We start from the raw sequence: 21,336 nt of genomic DNA, 5'->3' as shown, positions 1-21,336 counted from the left end.
AACCCAATAAAAGGTCTAGACCAGACTGATAGTAACCTGATATGAAATTGAAAACAAAGAACTGATAAAAAAACCACATCAAATCGAATCGAAACTAGATCCTACCAAAACCTTCTTTAAAATGGTTTGGTTTTAAGTTTACCTGATAACATTTCAATCAGATTAAATCGGATCAAATCGAATCAACCAATTGACACCCTAGATGTTGTGGGCCCAAAATTGAAGGTCCCCACATTTGAAAAGATCTCTTCCATTGGATTTGAACTAAGAAATTTATCTTCTAAAGTTAATGGAGAAATCTGCAAATCAGTGTTAAAAAAGTAATCAGATCATGGGTTAGAGACAGCATTTTGTGTACAAGTAGTCAGACAAAAAGAAAAAAAAAAAGGGATGAAATGTAGATTAGCAGAGTGGGCAATCCTTTCCGTCCATTACACATCCTCTTCCAACAAATTTAAAAGAGAAAAAGACATTTTTATTTTTCAAATCTAACTTTTAAAAAAAGAAAAAAGAAAAGGAAAAAAAAAAAAAACCATCATCACCCACATCCACCTCCTAATTTCTTACACCAGAGAGAAGGATTAGCGACCTCCTCTATTTATATACTTTCCACCCTCTCACAGATTCGAAACCCATCTATACACCTTAACCTTTTCTCTCTTTGTATAAAATCTTCAATTTTTAATTGATTCAATCGAATTGGAGGAACAAAGTAAGAGAAAAAAGGGGGCCTTTTCGGGGAGGATGAACACGCCCTCTGTTCTTCTTATGCCTCCTCTCAGATCTTAGATTGCCGGGATTTCGCATCTGGGTTCTTCCAATCGGTGAGTAATTTTTCATTTTTACCTTGTTTGATTTGGTTGTTGGGTTTTAGCTCTGCATCTCGATCTAAAACGAATGGATCTTTTTGGATTCAGCTCTTAATTTTCATTTGGTGGGATTTTTTTTTTTTTTTTTTTTTTTCAGGAATCCTGTATTACGAGTTGATTGATCCATGAAGGACCCGATGTTCCTGGATTGAATTCGAGAATACCCATTTCACATCTGATATAGATATACTATCTAACAGTGGTCTGGGTCATTTCTCGGATAAGGTATACTTCTTCTACCTTCATTGATTTTTTTTATCTACATTTCAATTCAGTGGCTTAGATAATTTTGGTTTATTATTAATTGTATTCTGTGGTTAATTTTTTATTTTTATGTTGAATTATATGTTATGGATTGGATCTGATGGATGGCGTTTCATTTTTATGTAAATTGGTGTTTTGTGATTGTAGGAAAAAAATTGATTTTGTTTTCACTTTCTTTAATTTTGAATGGAGTATCAAGGACTTGTTGAGTTTGTGTGTTTGAAACTGTAAATTTTGGACGATGAGAGAATTTTATATTTGGGTTTGCAGAAAATGGAATCGGATCTTGGCAAGCTCTTCATCGGTGGAATTTCTTGGGACACAAATGAAGATCGTCTCAAGGAATATTTCAAAACTTATGGGGAAGTGGTGGAGGCTGTCATCATGAAGGATCGGACCACAGGTCGAGCTCGTGGATTTGGTTTTGTTGTCTTTGCAGACCCTGCTGTTGCAGAGAGAGTTGTAATGGAAAAACACACGATAGATGGTAGAACAGTAAGTAACTAGATTCTGCGTCACTTAACAATGACATTATGATCATGAAAAGGAAAACACAAATTGGAAACTTATGTTGATATTCAATACAGTAATGTTACATATCCATACCACCTTGACTAGTGCCAAAAAGTTAAATCTCTTTTCCAGCATTATGAGTCAAAATTGTTGTCATAGAATTTTGGTTTCTCGTCCTGATTTTTTATTTTAGCCAATTCCTAATTGAGGCAAAAAGTCTCTCTCTCTCTCACACACACACACACACACGTGCACACTCTCTCTCTCTCTCTCTCTCATGTGCAACATGCATCTTGCTGCAACTCTATACGTTGTCCTGCAAATAAAGGAGTCAGTGAAGCTCTGATTTTTCTTAGGAACTAGAAATATGCAGAGTGTATTCATTGGTTCTGAACTCTCAGGTTGAGGCAAAGAAGGCTGTCCCTAGGGATGATCAACACATTCTGAATAGAAACAACAGTAGCATTCATGGATCACCAGGTCCTGCCCGCACTAAAAAGATATTTGTAGGAGGTTTAGCATCCACAGTTACAGAGAGCGACTTTAAAAAGTACTTTGATCAGTTTGGGACAATCACAGATGTGGTGGTGATGTATGATCACAACACCCAAAGGCCAAGAGGTTTTGGATTCATCACTTATGATTCAGAGGAAGCAGTAGAGAAGGTGTTGCTGAAAACTTTTCATGAACTGAATGGTAAAATGGTTGAGGTCAAGAGGGCCGTTCCCAAAGAGTTGTCCCCAGGGCCTAGTCGTAGTCCACTCGGCGGTTATAACTATGGATTGAGTAGGGTGAATAGCTTCCTTACTGGATACAATCAGGGGTATAATCCAAGCTCAGTTGGTGGCTATGGAGTTAGGATGGATAGTAGATTTGGTCCAGTTGCTGGTAGTCGGAGTGGCTTTCCCTCATTTGGTCCTCCTGGTTATGGAATGGGTTTGAATTTTGAGCCAGGGTTGAGCCCCAACTATGGGGGCAGCACAAGCTTCAGTAACAGTCTCGGCTATGGACGGGGATTGAATCCATATTACAGTGGGAACTCAAACAGATTTGGCAGTCCTATTGGCTTTAGCGGGGGCAATGGAGGAAGCAGTTCTGTTTTTAATTCAACTAGTAGAAATGTGTGGGGTAATGGAGGACTTAATTATGCCACAAACTCTGCAACCTCTAGTACTTTCATGGGATCTGGAAGTGGTAGCATTGGAGGAGGTTCGTTTGGCAATAGTACTGGAGCAAATTGGGGTTCATCTCCTTCTATTTTGGCTCCAGGTGGAGGGATCGGTTCTGGCTATTCTAGTGGGAATCTTGGTTATGGAAGTGGGGATAGCAGCTATGGTTTGGGTGGGGGAGGATATGGAAGAAACAGTGGAACTAATGTGGCCCCAACATCATCTTATGCTGCATCAAATGGTGGTTATGATGGAGCATATGGAGACTTTTATGGTGGCAGTTCAGTTTATGGAGACCCCACTTGGCGGTCTGCATCTTCAGAGCTAGATGTGTCGGGTTCGTTTGGTTATGGGCTTGGCAATGCAGCATCAGATGTTTCCACTAAAAATTCTGCAGGCTATGTTGGTAGTTACAGTGTTACCAATAGACAATCAAATAGAGGTAAGAGATCTTCTTCTTTGTTGTCTTCATGTTTTAAATTCAAAGAGGTGTACGTGCAAACTATCTTTGTTTTAACACAGACACCCCCCCACCCCTCCAGAAAAAAAAATTATTTTGGTTTTATTTACATTAAGGAAAACCAATCTCAATAAGAAAAAAACATGTTCAAGTCTGTAGACTTATTTGATACATAACGAGTTGTGGGATTCTGAGTCCTTGCCTGACATGTGATACAAGATGTCCTCTACCTGGACCATATCATGTAATTCGTGTGACACAATCCTATAATCCAACCATCTGAAAGCCTTACATTGGACCATTTTCTTGTACATGTTGACTCATTGGTTGGTTGTTCAATGGTAGGCAATTGAGGTTGGCATTTGGAACTGCAACCATGCTACCGTTCCATTTTGTCCATCAAAAGGAAAAGGAAATATAAGAAAGTAAATGGCTATTGGATTAACATCAACTCATCAAGGACTTCTTTCCCAACCAAATGGAAATGGCTATATGGATCCTGTTTTTCCCTTCAACTCTATATAAGATCTTCATTGTTGTCCACCTAAAGCCATGCTATTTGATTAAATGGTTATGAATATTGGAATTGTTTAGGACATGAAAAATGACAATTCAGCCTTTGATTAGAGCTAACTTCATTCATTTTGTGCACCACCCTGTACAGTCGGGCCTCAAAAGACCAATGCTAAGGATGCCACACTCATATCTTGACCTCACCCTTATTGATGTCTAATCTATTTCATTATTTCTTATGGTAGTACCTCATCAGTAATAAACCAATGTGAAACTTCACTTTCAGTCATTCACCCCCCACCCCATAAAAAAAGGAAAGGGGGGAAAAAAAAAAAACCTACTCTTTCAGTTGTAACTTAACTAATTCAGGAGACGTAGGTGGGTGCATTCTGCACCAACAATGAGCTCACTTGATTTTGAAATTCAAATACATGTATAAACCTTTGCTGTCATCCAGTTGGTTGGGTCATGTAATTTCTAGATTGGCTGGTTTTCTTATCTGTCATCGCCGCCTGTATTAAAAGATATTTTTCTACCAGAACTAGTCCATGTGTGTCTGATAAGAATTCTTTGAGGTGGATCTGCATCTTATGTGAACACTTACCACCTTAATGTTGTTCAACTGGTTCCTAACATGGGGGTCTCTTGGTCTTTTGGTGAAGGATTACCTTGTTTGATAGTGGTATAAAGACTGTCCACCCAAAGAAAAAATTTCTTCTGTGGGTGAGGTTTACTTGTTCTGGACTTGTGATTGTGCCACCAGTTCAATGATAGGTTACTGACCAGGAAAAAATATTAGAAATAAAGAGCTCCATTGGGATTTGGGATTTGAGTGTAAAATGTACTCATGATAACCCCCCCCCCCTTTTTTTTTCTTCTAATGTGCACTTTGTGAATGATCTGATCTTCACATTGGTTCATAATTGTGATCAATGGTAGTGCTACCTCATGGTGCTTACACATTTTGGTCATTGCTTGCTTCAGGAATTGCTGCCTAGGAGTATTGTCATTTGGATGTCAGGAACTTATTGTAGGTGAAGGAAATCCGGTGAACCAGGTGAATGACTGTGAATTTCATACATCTCCATCGTTAATATATTTCAGTAAAAAGGAAATTGATTATCTAGAGCTAACTGGATTGCTGTTTTGAAGAAGTTGAATTCAGAAAGAAGCTGTTACAAGGGATTTTGTGTAAGGTTTGAGTTTTTAATTTAGGTTTTCTTTTCCTTATTGGGGTTTGATTGAGATGTAAAATCAGTTGCGGGATGTATTCAGAAAGAGTGGTTCCAATTACTGTATCGTGCATCTCGTGACGCAGCGATACGTATTCAATAGACTATTTTTTCTTAAATTTTTTTTTTCTGCTGTAATGTCTCTGGCAAAGTTGTTGGTTTTTGTCAGGTATGTTTCCTCTTCTTTTCATTTCTTTTCCTCTTCTGGGTTTTCTTCTCAGATTGTCCCAGAGGATCTGGTTTATTACTAGTGTGAAACTTTTGAGGGATTCCCATATGGGGCCCCAATAATAAGTTACCAAATATTCTGATTCAGTTCCTATGGAAAAATCTTCTTTCATTTTGGCAAGGCTAAAACTTAATTTGTGTATGAGATTGATATTGACTGCCACTTACAAATTGTTCACTCTCCTATGCTTTGAGGTTGGAAGATATTAAACACTGGCTCAGTTTTGCATCTGATTTTTTTTTTGGTGTGTTCCCCACTTTAGTTTCAGAACTGTTATTTGTGCTTATCTGCATAACTGGATTATGATCAATCCTTCCATTTTTTTTTGTTTTTTTTCATTAGACTTCAGGGGGGATTGAGGAAGAGGGTGTGCTTAACAGGGTTTTAGTGCACAATATTGGCACCGGTATCGGTTTCCATTTCCGTTACTGATACGGATCAACCAGATTGGACTGTTTTGCCCCTAAAAAATACTGATACAGGTTTTTTGGACCATTTTTGCTCTCCTTGGTTCGACAAGACCAATATATGGTATTGGTCAAGTATCAAAATCGACCATTGATATATGCATTCTAAGAAATCATACACAAAATATAGCCTTATGGTCCGTTTGATAACGTTTCTGCTTTTCTATTTCAAGAAACGATGGAAACATAAATTTTCTTTTCTAGAAATAGAAACAGAATTGAAGGTGTTTGATAGTCATGTTTCTGGAAGTCGATAGTAACCAGCGAAAAGAATGGCCACGAGTCGTTTCCAGAAACGGTGAAACAAGTTATTTGTTTCGCATGGGTCATTTCTTGAACTATAAATAAATTTCTATTTCTATTTCTGAAAACAAGTGCAACGAAATATTTTTATCAAATGCTTTTTGTTCAATTTCTGCCGTTTCTGGACACAAAAACGATAGAAACACGTTTCTTGAAACATTATCAAATGGGCCCCTAATCTTCCACCCATGATCTTAAACACTTGGATCCATTATTTATTTAACGTATAGTTGTCATCTCATCTTCTTTAGTTCAACATTTTGTGGGTAGTGAGCACTTTACTCCCTAAAGATCTCAACTTTTAACCATGGTTTAAAGATAATGAACTATACAACAGCCTTGAAAGCATTTGGAAATTTATAGTGGATTTTTTTGCAACTAAGGCTGTGTTTGATATGATTTCTTGAATGCATTTCGAGAATGAAAACACAAGGTGAAGAAAATAGAGTAAAACCCATGACCTCCTAGGAGCCTAAATCATATATCTTTAACATATGAGAACGTGAAATGGGAACAAAAATACCCATTCTAGAATACATTGCATTCTTGTCCACATTTCGTGTATTTGAGAACAAAATACATACCAAATAACTTTTTTTACAATTCGAAATGCTCTGGAGGTCTGGAATGCATTCCAAGAACGCATACCGAACATAGCCTAAATCATGTATCTTAAAACACAAGGTAAAGAAAATAGAGTAAAACCCATGACCCCTTAAGAGCCTGCACCGTAATGGCAGGCACCAACCAATTGCTCCAACTTTTCTGATTTGTTCTGTTCATAGTTCCATAATGTCGTTTCTTATTTAGGCAGTACAAACTAAAAAGGAATAGTATTGATGGTGCCATGTTGGTGGTGGATCTTCTTTGGTTTCACTTTCACATATCTGTTGTAGGAGCCTAAGAGGAATTGGGTCACATCCAATGGTGACATTATTTATATATGACCCTACCACTGCGCTTTTTCACTTATATAGTTGTGGACTACTTTCCTACCCCCACCAAAAAAAAAAAAAAAAGTTGTGGACACTTGGTGATCGGCCAACGACGGTCTGGAAATAGCTGACCCAACCCCGGAATTGGTGGAAAATCTTTTCCATCTTTTGACTTGTGATTGACCCCTTGGATTTTTAGCTATTTATTTATGAAAAAAAAAAACCCTACCTGGCAATGTGGTGTCCGCATCGCACCCTAGACGATGCAATGGGAGAATCCGAAAAAAGGCCAGGCAGATCGGGAAAATGAAGGGTGTGGGTGTCAATTTCAAATCGAAATCGAATATCGAATCTGAAATCAATCCGAATTAATTGAACTGAACTAAATCAAATCGGTTTAAATTCGATTTGAATATGTGAATATGGATCTTGATTTGGCTCGATTTCGATTTAGGGTGTAAGAACCATCGGTTCGAACTGAAATCGAACAAATGAAAAAAATCCTAGTATCATTAAGAGAGATTTTTTAGGTGGTAAGTGTTTTTTGTAATTTATCATCACATATTTTCATACTAAGACAATTTTGGAGTTGGCAATGACCATAAGACCCATAACTTGAATCCATTATGGTTTTTGGTCAATCACAGTCATGGTCCAAAAGCGGAACCGTTTTCATAACCGAATTAAAACTACGGTACAAAACCGAATTAGAACATAAACTGAATCGAGCTGAATTGAATCAGCTTGAGTATTTAAATACGGAACTGAGTCGATTCTTGGTTTGATTCTGGTCTACCTTATCATCATTTAGAACCAAACCAAAATCGAACCGAATACTCAGACCCTAACCGATTGACACCCTTAGGGAAAATAACGTAACTTCATTGTGCACTCCTACACCCAATATGGTTTTAGTGCATGGTATCGATATTGGCTATCCTCAAGCCCGATATGGTATTGGAATGTATTGATATCGTATCATTTATATGAGACCAAAAAAAAAAAAAAAAGAACCGATGATTTTTTGACCATTTTACCCCTTATTCGTATCATTTAATTTGATATGATATTGGCTAAGTATCGATATCAGAGACTTGTTAAAACGATACAGATCACCCAATATAGCCGATCCGATACCAGTAGTTGAAATCATAACACTTTAACATGAGGGTAGCAAAGAAACCACCCTACTTCCTAGTTGGTTCCCACACTGGAATAATGGCCACACGCTTAGATAGCAATCCCAGCCTTTTATTTATTTATTTACCTATCTGGGGGTTAGGCCGTAGGAGTGGAAGCTTTGGATATCTCCTTTTGGCCTCATGTTGGAGTAGGGATGGCAGGGCCCAGTTAAAGCAAGCCTGTGCCCCAAATGGTTATACAGGGGTTAAGGTATAAGTAACATATTAGTCGATACGTATCGGTATCACTTGCATCTGATATGATATGATACTGATGTTGGTATGGTGTATCAGTCCATCCTGAAGGCAAAAGGGTCTAAACCAGAAAAAAAAAAAAAAAAAAGGGGCAAAAACCGCCAGATATGGCTTGTATCGGATGATCCATATTGGTATCATCTCAATATCATGATTTAAATCCTTGGATGTATGCTATGATTTTTACTGGATCAAGGTATTACGGAAAAAAAAATAAATTATAATCATAATTATTATATTATTAACTTTAAATCATTTCATATTTGATTATAAAAATTCACTTTAATTTGCATCTAAATTTCTTAGATTTGAAAAATTAAATAAAATTTGAAAGAAAGAATGTTATCCACTAGTGTTTGTCTACACCTAGACACAATAGGTGTGAAAAGACTGTATTGCCTAACACTGAATATGTTCAAGTGTACCCTCCCATTGACAGCACCTACCATGGTTTTAAGTATCTTCGATACCGATACGATACCCTCCGATACGTATCTTAAATTTAGTCGACCGATACGATACACATCGATACGATACATGAAATTTTTAAAATCCTTTCGTATCGATATATATCCTACAATGCATACCGATATGCATCAATACACCACCAATACACATCGATGCGATACGATATGCCTCAATACGACTATGAAAATTATAAAATTGAGGTAAAATATACGTTTCGGCATGTATTGGTACGTATCGGTGAGTATCGATATGTATCAATCGGTATGTATCAGTATATATTGGCACGTATCGGTGAGTATCGATATATATTAGTATGTATCGGTGAGTATCGATACGTATCGGTCTTATAATGGCCAAGATGGATAATTTTTCAGAAAACACGATTTTTTGAAGGGTTTTTGTTCCAAAGTTGCTGTCAGCCATATTTCTCTCTAACTAAAGTGGAAATCAAGGTTGGGAACAAGGATTTTATATTTATAGGACAACTACAAACCTTGAATTCTTAGTACGATACCTTCAATTTAGTGTTTATAGCCACCTACTGATAGAGTTCTCTTGCCGAATATATATATATATGATAACAAATTTAAGTATTTTATACAATCATTTTAAATGATGATCACCAATTAATCTGTTTTAGGTTTGAAAATTTTCATTTCACTTCATTTTTCCTTACAATCAAACGAAACCTCACCACCATACAACCATCTGTAGCATGATATCCCCTCAATCTCATTCTTCTTGATCAGGCGAGAATATCCTTTCCCCCATGCACCCATCCGTGGGTTGCTCAGTTGATTAGGGCGAATTAGGGATTGTGTGGATAGACACATGGTCATAGGTTTGATTCCCTATCTATGTATCTACGATTTAAGATGAGATCGTGGCAGTGGGTTGCTACGCTAGTCTCTCCGAGGATTAGTCAAGGTGCGCGTAAGCTGACTCGAACACCTTGATTAACCCCAAAAAAAAAAAAAATCCTTTCACCTATGCTCCCTTGACCGCGCCTAAAGAAAAATACGGTACTTATTACTTATGTCAAGTTTTCTTGAACAATCTACTCTACTATGCTAATCAAAATGGTTCAATATTTCTCGTGGCGAAACCATTGTCACTTAAATTTTGTGGAGGTATCTGTCAACGTAATCATCTTTTAATATGGTAAGGTCCGGTCTGATCCAATTTATTCATATGGAGAAACAAAAACTGTAAAAACTAGTTAAAATTTCAACTTCAACAATGTACGTGTTTTTTTATCATTGAAAATATGGAGAAAAAAAATTAATATATATGGGTCATATGATTAAGATGAGATACTAATTTTAGCGCATGAATAATCCATAAGATTTATATTTCAATTAGCCTATTTATGGTTTGAGTAGACTGCTTATAACCCGGATTAACCCAAATATTGGATTTATAGTCTAATTAATATGAACCCGATTATGGATAGATAATTGAGAGAATGAATATAAATGTATGTGTTCATGCCTAACCTATGAGGCTCAAATAACAAAATGGTGAGACCTATCAGACCCAATAGAAAGTGATCAAGTCTGATGGATTGGCACCTCTAGTAAAAGATATGGTTAACTGTTGTTTGCCTCTAGGTCATTATAAAAATTAAATGATATCTTATTGATAGAACTTATCAAATTTAACCATGTAATACATAAAGTGCTGGAAATATAAGGAATCCATGCACTTGGGTCCACATTAAATGCAAATCCCTAATAATATTCGGATTAGACTTAGAATTACAAAAACGAGTATCCCAAATCCACTTAATTACCATACATAATGCAATAAAAATCAATAGAGATAAAAAAAGAAAAAAAAAAAAAGAAAAAAAAGAAAAGAAAAAATAGAGATGAAATTATGTGTGTGTTGTTGCATACACACGAGGAGATTAGTCGAAAGCGCATTCATGTACACACATGCAAAGTTAGTGAATCGTGTAATAGGAGATCATTCATACAATTTGAGGGGCACTGGAGTCAGCCACCGTGGCCTGGGCCACCCGGCTGCATCTCGTTCCTTATTCAATTTTTGGGCCAATTCCCCTTTCTACTACCTTTCGATCGGGAGAGATGTGCCATGACCATGCACGCAGCCACACACGTGAGCACACACACGCACACAACACTGCATGTTTCTCTGTTAATCCCAATCAAGATAATTGATTGCTCAACTAATATACCTTAAACTGTTAGCCATTTTGTCTCTTCCACTCATTTACCTTTCATTTTGCTTTATAGGATTCTTTGTTCCTTTGGCAACGAAAAAAAAAAGAGAGAAGGAATTTCTTCCATACAAGCATACAGCCCAAAAGTTCAGATAAGGGGAATCTCTCTCTCTCTCTCTCTCTCTCTCTCTCTCTCTCTCATGTGACCCCATAATAACCCAATTTATCTTTTAGACTTTTATGGCAATGGGTTCTATGAAAGGATCCAAGTGGCAAACAGCTATATGAGTAAATAGAAAGTGTTGCTATTCACATAATTGTGTAAGGCAACCTGGTTAAAATCAGATTCTTTCTACTGGAATGTGAAATGGGCTTCTTGATGCATAAAGTAGGAATCTACACCGACATATTGCATTGAAAAAGTTCAAACATAATCAGAAATATTGGACCTTTGAAACAGACAACCCCAAAGGGATAACTTACAACTCTGGAAAATAGAGATTCCACAAATCAATAGTAGTGAGAAGTGAGAACACTTGACATATATTTATGCTACTTCCACAGTTCCTGCAAGAAAAAAATTAGCTCTTGCCCTCTCAGTCTGCTAAGAGAACCCAAAGAGTTTAATGGCATCCAACAACAACCTCAGAGATCTCCAATGGGCTCTCCAATCAATCAAGTCAGAAAGCAAAAACCTGCACAGCATTTCCTTCTTTCTTTCTCAGCCCATTTCAAACTGTTACCAAGAAACAGACAATTCCATGAACATAAACGTCTCAACAAACAAAGACAGCCTCTTACTCTTCTCACAGCTTCTGATAGTAATAGGGGAAGGAAGGAACACCCAAGCATCTCTCAGGAACTTGGAATTCCATGGAGTTGAATGGGAACTAAAACAACTTCAAAGTCTCCATGCTCTGCTTGAGAAGAACTTGAACATCAAGCAAATGGTGTTCAGGAGGAACAGGTTCAGTAGGGAGGGTCTAATGGAGCTAGCTGAAATGCTAAAGAGCAATGGAGGAATTAAAGAAGTCATATTATCTGAGTCAGCTATTGGATCCATGGGGGCTGGGTTCCTTGCTTCTGCTTTGAAGATGAATGAGACCTTAGAAGAGTTGCAGCTATGGGAGGACTCAATTGGGTCAAAAGGGGCTGAGGAGCTCTCGAAAATGATCGAGGTTAATTCGACCCTGAAGCTCTTGATAATACTTGATTCAAGCTCAATCACAGCGACCCCCTTGATCTCTGCTGTATTAGCAAGGAACAGGGCAATGGAAGTTCATGTCTGGAGTGGAGAAAACGGAGGAAAAAGCAACAAGGTTGTAGAATTTGTACCCGAGAACAGCACGCTTCGCATTTACAGGCTTGACCCATCAGGCTCTTGCAGGGTTGCTTGTGCTCTGGGGTGGAACACAACAGTCAAGTCCCTGGACATGACTGGAATTTGGTTGAAATCGAAGTGGGCTAAGGAGTTCCGATGGGTTTTAGAACAGAACCAAAGTCTCAAAGAGGTGAACTTATCAAACACTTGCCTTAAGGATAAGGGAGTAGTCTATGTTGCAGCTGGGCTTTTCAAGAACCAAAGCTTGGAAAGCTTATACCTTGATGGGAATTGGTTTAGTGGAGTAGGGGTTGAGCATTTGCTTTGCCCATTGAGCAGGTTCTCAGCTCTGCAATACCAAGCAAACACAACACTGAAGTCAGTAACTTTTGGAGGAGGGAGAACCAGGATAGGAAGAGATGGGCTCTCTGCAATCTTGCAAATGCTCACAACCAACCAAAGCTTAGTTCGTTTGGGAATTTATGATGATGCGAGCTTGAGACCAGAAGATATTATCAGAATCTTTAAAAGCTTGGAAACAAATGCTACTCTGAGATTCTTGTCATTACAGGGTTGCAAAGGGGTTCAAGGGGAGTTGGTGTTGCAGACAATAATGGAGATATTACAGGTTAATCCTTGGATAGAAGATATCAATCTCAACAGGACACCTCTGCAGAATTCTGGGAAAGCTGACACGATTTATCAGAAACTGGGCCAGAACGGGAAGTTGGAACAAGATATTGATTTACTCAAGGACATGCAATTGATGGCACCTAAGAGTTGCAGAGTGTTCTTCTGTGGGCAAGAATTTGCAGGTAAGATTTGAATGATAAACCTAAATTTAGCATACTTCAATTTCAAGCATAATTAATTACCGAATTTTGTTGTCGTTCCATTCGAATTGGTTAGAAATGGTTTATTGAAAAAACTGTTTCTCTCCGTCCTGATTTTGGAAGTTCAATAGGAAAAACAGAGAAACTCATTCAAGTCTAATTTGCAGGTAAAACTACACTTTGTAATTCTGTATCACAGAACTTTTCTTCTTCAAAGCTTCCTTACTTGGACCAGGTTAGAACTCTCGTAAACCCAGTTGAACAAGCTGTGAGAACAGGTGGAATCAAGATTAAGACTTTCAAAGATGAGGATACCAAGATTTCAATATGGAATCTGGCTGGTCAGCATGAGTTCTATGCCCTCCACGATCTCATGTTTCCTGGGCATGGAAGTGCTTCCTTCTTTCTGATCATATCCAGTTTGTTTAAGAAGCCCAACAACAGAGAACCAAAGAACTCTGGAGAGATAGAAGAAGACCTCTTGTATTGGCTCAGGTTCATAGTCTCAAACTCAAGAAAAGCTGGGCCACAATCTATGCTACCAAACGTGACCGTAGTCCTCACTCACTTCGACAAAATCACTCAACCTTCAGAGAATTTGCAGGTCACCGTTCGTTCAATTCAGAGATTGAGAGAGAGATTCCAAGGTTTCGTCGAGTTCTATCCAACTGTATTTACAATTGATGCAAGATCAACTGGTTCAGTGAGTAAACTTGCTCATCACCTTCGAAAGACGAGCAAGACCATACTCCGAAGAGTTCCTCAGGTTTATGAGCTCTGCAACAATCTGATACAAATTTTATCAGATTGGAGATCAGAGAATTACAACAGGCCAGCATTGAAGTGGAAGGAGTTTTGTGATCTGTGTCAGGTTAAGGTTTCAGCATTAAGAATCAGATCAAGGCATGATAATGTGGAGAAGGTGGAGACTAGGAGGCGGGCCGTCGCAAAATGTCTTCATCATATTGGTGAGGTGATCTATTTTGAAGATCTAGGATTTTTAATCTTAGATTATGAGTGGTTCTGTGGAGAGGTTCTTGGCCAACTGATAAAATTAGATGTAAGAAGGCAAGGCTCAACTGAGAATAACGGATTTGTGAACAGAAGAGAGTTGGAGAAGATTCTTAAAACTAGTTTACAGAGTTACATTCCAGGAATGGGTTCAAAGGTTTTTGATAATTTGGAGGCCAGTGATCTTGTCAAAATGATGCAGAAACTTGAATTGTGTTATGAACAAGATCCAGGGGATCCAAATTCTCTACTTCTGATTCCTTCTATTCTTGAAGAGGGTAGGGGAAGATCACAACGATGGCAGCTAAGCACACCCAGCTGCATTTATGTGGGGAGGCATCTGGAGTGTGTTGATTCAAGCCACATGTTTCTCACACCAGGCTTCTTTCCCCGTTTGCAGGTAATAGCCTTCTTCTCCCTCCACCCCCCCCCCCCCTCCTTTCCTCCCCTCTGACATTTCCACATAACCATGGGAAGTGAGTTCTACTCAAACAAGAACATTATAACATATGATAGGTACAGTTAGGAAAATCAATAGTTGAGGAAACAGAAATTTTCATCAAAAATACATCTGTGCCATATTGGCTGGTCTGTATCGATCAAGTATCAAAAATACATCTGTGCCATATTGGCTGATCTGTATCGATCAAGTATCTGTACTGGCTATGGCCAATGCCAATACGAATCAGCTGATACGACCGATCTGTTAAGGCATGATCAGATCTCTTTTTCATTTCAAGGCAAGAATTCAGCAATCACCTATCCAACATTAAAGAACTGTTCATACACGGTTGAATAGCAAGAAAAATTAGGAGACCCAATCTTTTTTGTCATAATCCAATTGTTCTCAAATGGGGGTCTATTCGAGTGGTTGAAATATCATAATGTGACAAAAGAATCAAATTCAATTAGGAATTTGTTGTGCCACTAAAGAACAAAACTGTTAGGTTGCTGCTATATGGGATGACAGGTTTTCTGTTTTCCTTTTTATCACCGCTTTTGAAAATATATTACATTTCAAGCTGCTTAGCTTCAACCTTCAAATTGGGTGCGTATCTTGGTCAAAACTTCAATTGAAGGTTAATTTATATTCCCCTGTGACTCTCCTTGAAGGAGCCTGGTGCCTCTAAAACTAAACTAAATGGATGAAACAATTTAGTGAACTGTAGATTCAAGCTGATCTCATTTGCTTGCCAGATATACTCACTTTTTCTTCCCCCCCAAACCTCATCTGCTTTGTGAAGGTGCATCTCCACAACAAGATTGTTGGGTCAAGGAACCAGCATGGTGCAACTTACAGTCTGGAGAAGTACCTCATCTCAATAACCATCAATGGAGTAAATGTTAGAGTGGAGCTTGGAGGGCAGTTGGGATACTTCATTGATGTCCTTGCATGCTCCACACAGAATCCAACAGAAACTCTCAAAATATTCAGGGAGCTCATAATCCCAACAATCCAGAGTCTCTGCCAAGGTGTGACCTTGAACGAAAATGTTCTCCGGCCAGAATGTGTGAAATATCTGACACCTCCCAGATACAGGAAAACACAGTTCGTGCCTCTCCAACAGTTAAAACAGGCATTGCTATCAGTTCCTGCGGATAGCATGTACGATTATCAGCATACTTGGAGTTCAGTATCAGATGGAGGAAAACCCATTTTAGGAGCTGGGTTCGACTATGCCAGGGATCTCCTATCAGATGATGACTTCCGAGAAGTACTGCATCGACGATATCATGACCTCTATCACCTTGCTGTGGAATTGGCAATCACACCAGAAAACAACCCTGATGATCCAGACCCTAATTCAGCAGCGGCAGGTGATGAACCAGATGGCATAGTGGAACCGACATTTGGTGGAATTGCTAAGGGTGTTGAAGCAGTTCTTCAGAGGCTGAAGATAATTGAGCAGGAAATCAGAGACTTAAAACAGGAGATACAAGGGCTGCGATATTATGAGCACAGACTACTGACTGAGCTTCATCGCAAAGTGAATTACATTGTGAATTACAATATTCAACTTGAAGAAAGAAAATTTCCACATATGTTCTACTTCGTAAAAGCAGAGAACTACTCCAGGAGACTTGTTACCAGCATATTTTCTGGCATGTCAGCACTGCGTCTTCAAATGCTATGTGAATACAGGGGAGAAATGCACGTGGTCGAAGATCAGATAGGGTGCGATCTGATGCAAGTTGATAACAGTGCTGTAAAGTGCTTAGTTCCATATATGAAGAAATTCATGACACTATTAACTTTTGCCCTAAAGATAGGAGCACATTTAGCAGCAGGGATGGGAGGGTTGATACCCGACTTGAGCAGGGAAGTTGCTCACCTTGTTGACTCTTCACTTCTTTATGGGGCATCTGGGGCGGGGGCGGGGGCAGCTGGGGTGATGGCAGCTGGAGCAATGGGTGCTGCTGCAATTGGACGGGTGCAGGGTGCAAGACAGAGGGGTGGACAAAACTCAAGGGACTTCCAACAAGATCTAAGAATGGCGCAGCAATGGCTTGTGGATTTCTTGAAGGATCAAGGATGCACAACAGGAAGACAGATTGCTGAGAAGTTTGGCCTCTGGAGAGTGAGATACATAGATGATGGGCAGATTGCATGGATTTGTAGGAGGCATATGCAAATAAGAGCAAATGAAGTAACTGAAGTGCCTATTTGAAAGAGAGGGCAGGGCAGTATATCCAATAAAAGAACCTCATTCTGTCCCCTCGTTTCTCAGGCCTACTAAGTTTCTGTTGGATATGTATTTCAATAACCAGGATTCCAAGTTTCTATCCAAACAAAAAAATTTAGCCAAACCAGAGAAAGATCTGAAGGGAATTGGATGAACTTGTATCGACTCCATTGTATCCTCAGTTTAAATATATCGGAATAAAGGAAAGCTAATTATCCCTTTATGCTTGGCCTTTCCAAGTCTGATTTTCTATTGCATTCTTCATGTGAGCCATCATAGCTTAGATGGATTTAAGACATTCATAATCATTTGAACTGGAGTTTCAGGATCCAAGTGGAAGTATTTCGATATGCAGAATTTGGTTTAAACGTTTCTGAATCAAAACAAATAACAATCCAGATAATGCAAAAGTAACCAAATCATCAGAAAAGGTAGGAAAGATGATGACAGACTAATCAAATACATACTGACAGCAACTGTGATAAGAACAAAGTTCGTAACAACAGATACAAGTGATGTTTCCCCGTCACCTGGAGAATTCCAGCATACAAAAGTAAGGTAAAGTAAGGTTCCACTACAAACTGAAGTACAAAGCTTGCTACTACTACTACTACTAGTGTTTGATTCTAAAATCTAAGTCACCTGTGTATCCATCAAACTGACCCAACTCAAAGTTCAGAAGAAAGCCCTACTCCCATAAAACACTCTGGAGCCAGTGCCCTTCGAAGCTGGTGATTTCTGATCGGAGTTTGACTTGGGAGTTGGAGTTCCCAAGTTGGTAGACTCATTGTCAATGTCCAGAGGGAGCTTCATCTTTGCCAAAGACTCTGTAAATTGCTGCATGCTTTTCATGTACATGTCAACAATATCCTGCTGCACCATCGTTGGCTCTGGTTCAATGTTTACACTGACTAGAGGTTTCGAAACTTTGCCGCTTGTCACTCCACTTGAGGCTTCACTATCGGCCTCTCCGACCTCTGTTCCTTTCTCTTTCACAGGAGATTGGTGCTCCTCATCTGCAGATTTTGTAGCTCCTGCAGTATCAGTGGATTGAAAACTTCTAGGAATCGAAGCAGAGGGAGACCCATTAGTCGAAACGCTGCTCGGAGGAGTATCACTCTTCTGAACTTCAAGGGAATCCAGGCTACCTGTTGAGAAGCTTTCCACCACATCAGCAGCACCACCACCAATGTTGGAACTAAGCTGATTACCAGTCTCTGAAGTGGCCAAGCTCTCAGAGCTCTGGGAGTCCAAGGGGCTACATGGGAGACCATAATACTCAGAAACCATCAGCTGGTTTTCGTTGACGATCTTAGGATCTGGGAACTCGATCTTATCGAATTCAGAGGAGATTGAATCCTGTATTTCAGAATCTGGAGCATTGGCGGTTTTCGCATTCGCAGAGGCCACCGGAGACGGAATCGCCAAGACATCCGGTGATGCTCCACTGTAGGAGAGCGCCAATTCAACAAACCCAGCTGGAGAATGGAAGAGATCCGTGGAAGAAAGGGAGAACTCTTGTGCCAGCTTCCCATTCCCCACGAGGACATCGGACAGAGGCACCAATGCAAAACCCAGTAACTGATCTTCAAGATAGTTCTTCACCCTGCTTAGCATCCAGACCTCACATTTGAGAGATGACTCCAGAGTCCGAACCTTGAGCTGTAGATTATCATTGAAGACTGGGTTCCTCCCTCCGCCGTTGATGATCTTGGTGGACACAGTAATTTCAGGGTTACTAGTCAGGCAAAGCTTGGCGTAGACATCTTGCTTGTGGTATATGCAGATGTTATGGATATCCCTAGCTTGATGTACATAAACTTCAAGAACACCGATGAAGCCTTCCGAATCTGCTACTACAGCTTCCCTTTCATGGACGCCATTTCCCACCGATAAGCTGCCGGAATTCTGGAGGGCAAGACCCCGTCTCTGGCTAAAGGGCTCGCCAACAACAGGGGAGTTCTCGTACAGAGACACGAACGACTTTGAGGAAGCCATGGTAACTAACCAATAAACACTGAATCACAAACAAAACTGAAAACCCTAAGTTACAAATACCAAAATCCAACAGCAAAACTTGAAAAACCTAGAATCCAAGACTATACTCACAACTTCAAACTAATTCCTGAAACCCAACACCGAAAATCAAGTTCTGAAGACGAATCCAAGAGAACCCCTAAAAATTAAGAGTTCCAAGAGTTTCAGGTGAATTGTTTCAGAACCCAGATCCCGAGTCCCTTAAAAGCAATACCAGAACCCTAAAACAGTAGTAGCAGACATGAACAGAATCCAATAAAGACTAAGATTTTTCTTTTGATAGAAACATCACCAGAATCCAAGAGAGTGAAACAGGGGAAAGAGAAAACACAGTATCCCAGACGATATTAGAAACAATAATCGTTAAAGTAAGATATTAAAACCATTCGAAATCAAGAGATAAGACTAGATTTTAAAGAAGAAAGAGAGATTGGAAAAGAAAAAGAAGAAAGGGAAAAGAAAAGTTGAATTTGAGATGGTAAAATTAGATTATTTCTTTTCACTTTGCACCAAAGTCAAACAGATTTCAGAAGGATTTGTGGGAAATTAGTTCGTCAATCGAGGCGTGGATGTGAATTTGAAGCTTTGATGTTCAAATTAAACCTGCAAATTGCTAAAAACAATTGAAACTGAATGACACCCTAGAAAGATTTTTTGCAAGTTGAACAAATCTTGAAGGACTGAAACCCCAAATCTTTGTCTCTAGTGAGCATTTATAAATGGAATGAAATACTACTGAACAAATATAGTTTTTTTTTTTTTTTTTTTTAATTAAAATATACCCACCTTGAGAGGCTTATCTTGTCACCAGCAACATTTGCCACATGAACATATCTCACTGGCCTAATAATTGTAATGTTGTATCAAGTTTTTCAACTAATTCAGAATTGGCCATGTGGCAAAACAAATTTTAAAAATTCAAAACTATCAGTCTTAGGTATTTCAGTTTGGACTTTGATACTCATACTCATACGGAGACAGATGCTGATACTAATATTGATATAGATCGGCCATATCAAGCAGGATTGGTTTATTTTACCTTTCAAAATATTGATATCTTAAATTTTTTCATCATTTTATCCTTCCTTGCATCGATACTATCACTATAGTATCAATATCGTATTCATATTGAAAAAACTAAAAATATGGTCAATACAATATCATCTTAGCACATAACACTACAAAGTGGATCATCAAGATAACCTTATCTTAATAGTTTTTATGCTGGATCTTGTTGTGAAGCACTAAAAGCAATGATAAGTGGTAAAATGTTAGTGAAGACTGAAAAATATAAGAATCATCGAATAAATTTCAATTTTTTTGTAATGATTTTCATCACATATTTTTAAAACATTTTAAAGAAAGAGTTAATCTAGCTAGTAAATTTAGAGTTGCACTAAAAAAAAAAAAAAAACAATGCATTAACTCCCATTAATATAGGATCTAGTTGGGGCAAATAAATAGTTGCACTGATATACTAGTTGTTATTTCTAATTTTTGAAAATTTCTTACATTTATATATAGCAAAATCAACAAACACTAGGATAGTCTGTGTGTGTTTTTCTTATTTATTTTGTACCCACCCGTAGGTTTGCCCATATGGTTACGGTGAACTGAGAATTTTGTGAATTAGGCGCACGGTCTCAGGTTTGATTTCTCATCTCTGCATCTCTAATTGAAGTGGAGATCATGGCAGTAGGTTGCTGTGCTAGTCTCCCCGAGGATTAGTCGAGGTGCGCATGAGTTGACCCAGACACCTTGATTAAGAAACAAAAAAAAATTGTAACAAAATCCATTAAAATAGAAGCTTACCAATGGGTATAGGCAAAATGTGAAATTTAGAAAAAAACTACTATGTGGTTGATAATTCTTGCATAGGCCATAGACAAAACATCACATGACACCATAAGCAAAAAATCTAATTAAACCTTAATATTCATATAATAAAAAACATTAGTTTAAATTAGTTTGCATGCTGGATTTAATAATTGAGTTTGTCTTATTAAATCCAACTTGGGATTACCTTTAAGAAGGCTCAATTAAATTTGGAAACGAGGGCTATCACTTTGGCTGCATGTGTTGGTGGGTGGTCCATGCTACCAAGATTAACTACATAGATATACTTACCACCATACTGCAAGTTAATTTGGGTTAGCGAATGTGTAGCTCATGTCAACCTTTTTATTCAAATTTGTAAAATTTCAGCTCCAGGAAAATTGTCAAGTAAAACAAAACTCCACAAAATAGTTTCAAATGGTAATATAACTTCAATCAAATAACTATAAATTTCAAATATTTAAGGAGGAATATAAAATTTTGGGCAAACTTTTTCACGGCAGGTTCAAGATGTGATTCCCTCCCTATCTCTCTCCCTCCCTCCCCTCTTATTGTACGCTTTCAATGAACC

General features: G+C 38.5%; 3 protein-coding genes across 3 annotated transcripts; 2 read left to right on the top strand and 1 right to left on the bottom strand.

The window, feature by feature from the left end:
• Positions 1-516: 516 nt before the first annotated feature.
• Positions 517-5,340, top strand: LOC122060092 (heterogeneous nuclear ribonucleoprotein 1-like). Its single transcript, XM_042623262.1, has 5 exons — positions 517-824; positions 967-1,094; positions 1,404-1,628; positions 2,048-3,257; positions 4,773-5,340. The coding sequence occupies exons 3-5, from the start codon at positions 1,407-1,409 to the stop codon at positions 4,784-4,786; spliced, it is 1,446 nt and encodes a 481-aa protein (XP_042479196.1). The 5' UTR covers positions 517-824; positions 967-1,094; positions 1,404-1,406; the 3' UTR covers positions 4,787-5,340.
• A 6,193-nt stretch (positions 5,341-11,533) lies between these two features.
• Positions 11,534-17,115, top strand: LOC122058943 (protein TORNADO 1). The gene is made up of 3 exons (XM_042621656.1): positions 11,534-13,179; positions 13,365-14,608; positions 15,453-17,115. Exons 1-3 carry the CDS (start codon positions 11,670-11,672, stop codon positions 16,875-16,877), a joined length of 4,179 nt encoding a protein of 1,392 aa, XP_042477590.1. The 5' UTR covers positions 11,534-11,669; the 3' UTR covers positions 16,878-17,115.
• Positions 17,116-17,333: 218 nt separating this feature from the next.
• Positions 17,334-19,620, bottom strand: LOC122058944. Its single transcript, XM_042621657.1, has 2 exons — positions 19,002-19,620; positions 17,334-18,909 (listed from the first exon to the last, which is right to left on the bottom strand). Exon 2 carries the CDS (start codon positions 18,888-18,890, stop codon positions 17,568-17,570), a length of 1,323 nt encoding a protein of 440 aa, XP_042477591.1. The 5' UTR covers positions 18,891-18,909; positions 19,002-19,620; the 3' UTR covers positions 17,334-17,567.
• Positions 19,621-21,336: the final 1,716 nt, after the last annotated feature.

Source organism: Macadamia integrifolia, chromosome 13 (assembly GCF_013358625.1).
Source record: "Macadamia integrifolia cultivar HAES 741 chromosome 13, SCU_Mint_v3, whole genome shotgun sequence".
NCBI lineage: Eukaryota > Viridiplantae > Streptophyta > Magnoliopsida > Proteales > Proteaceae > Macadamia > Macadamia integrifolia.
This window is presented reverse-complemented; position numbering and strand designations above follow the sequence as displayed.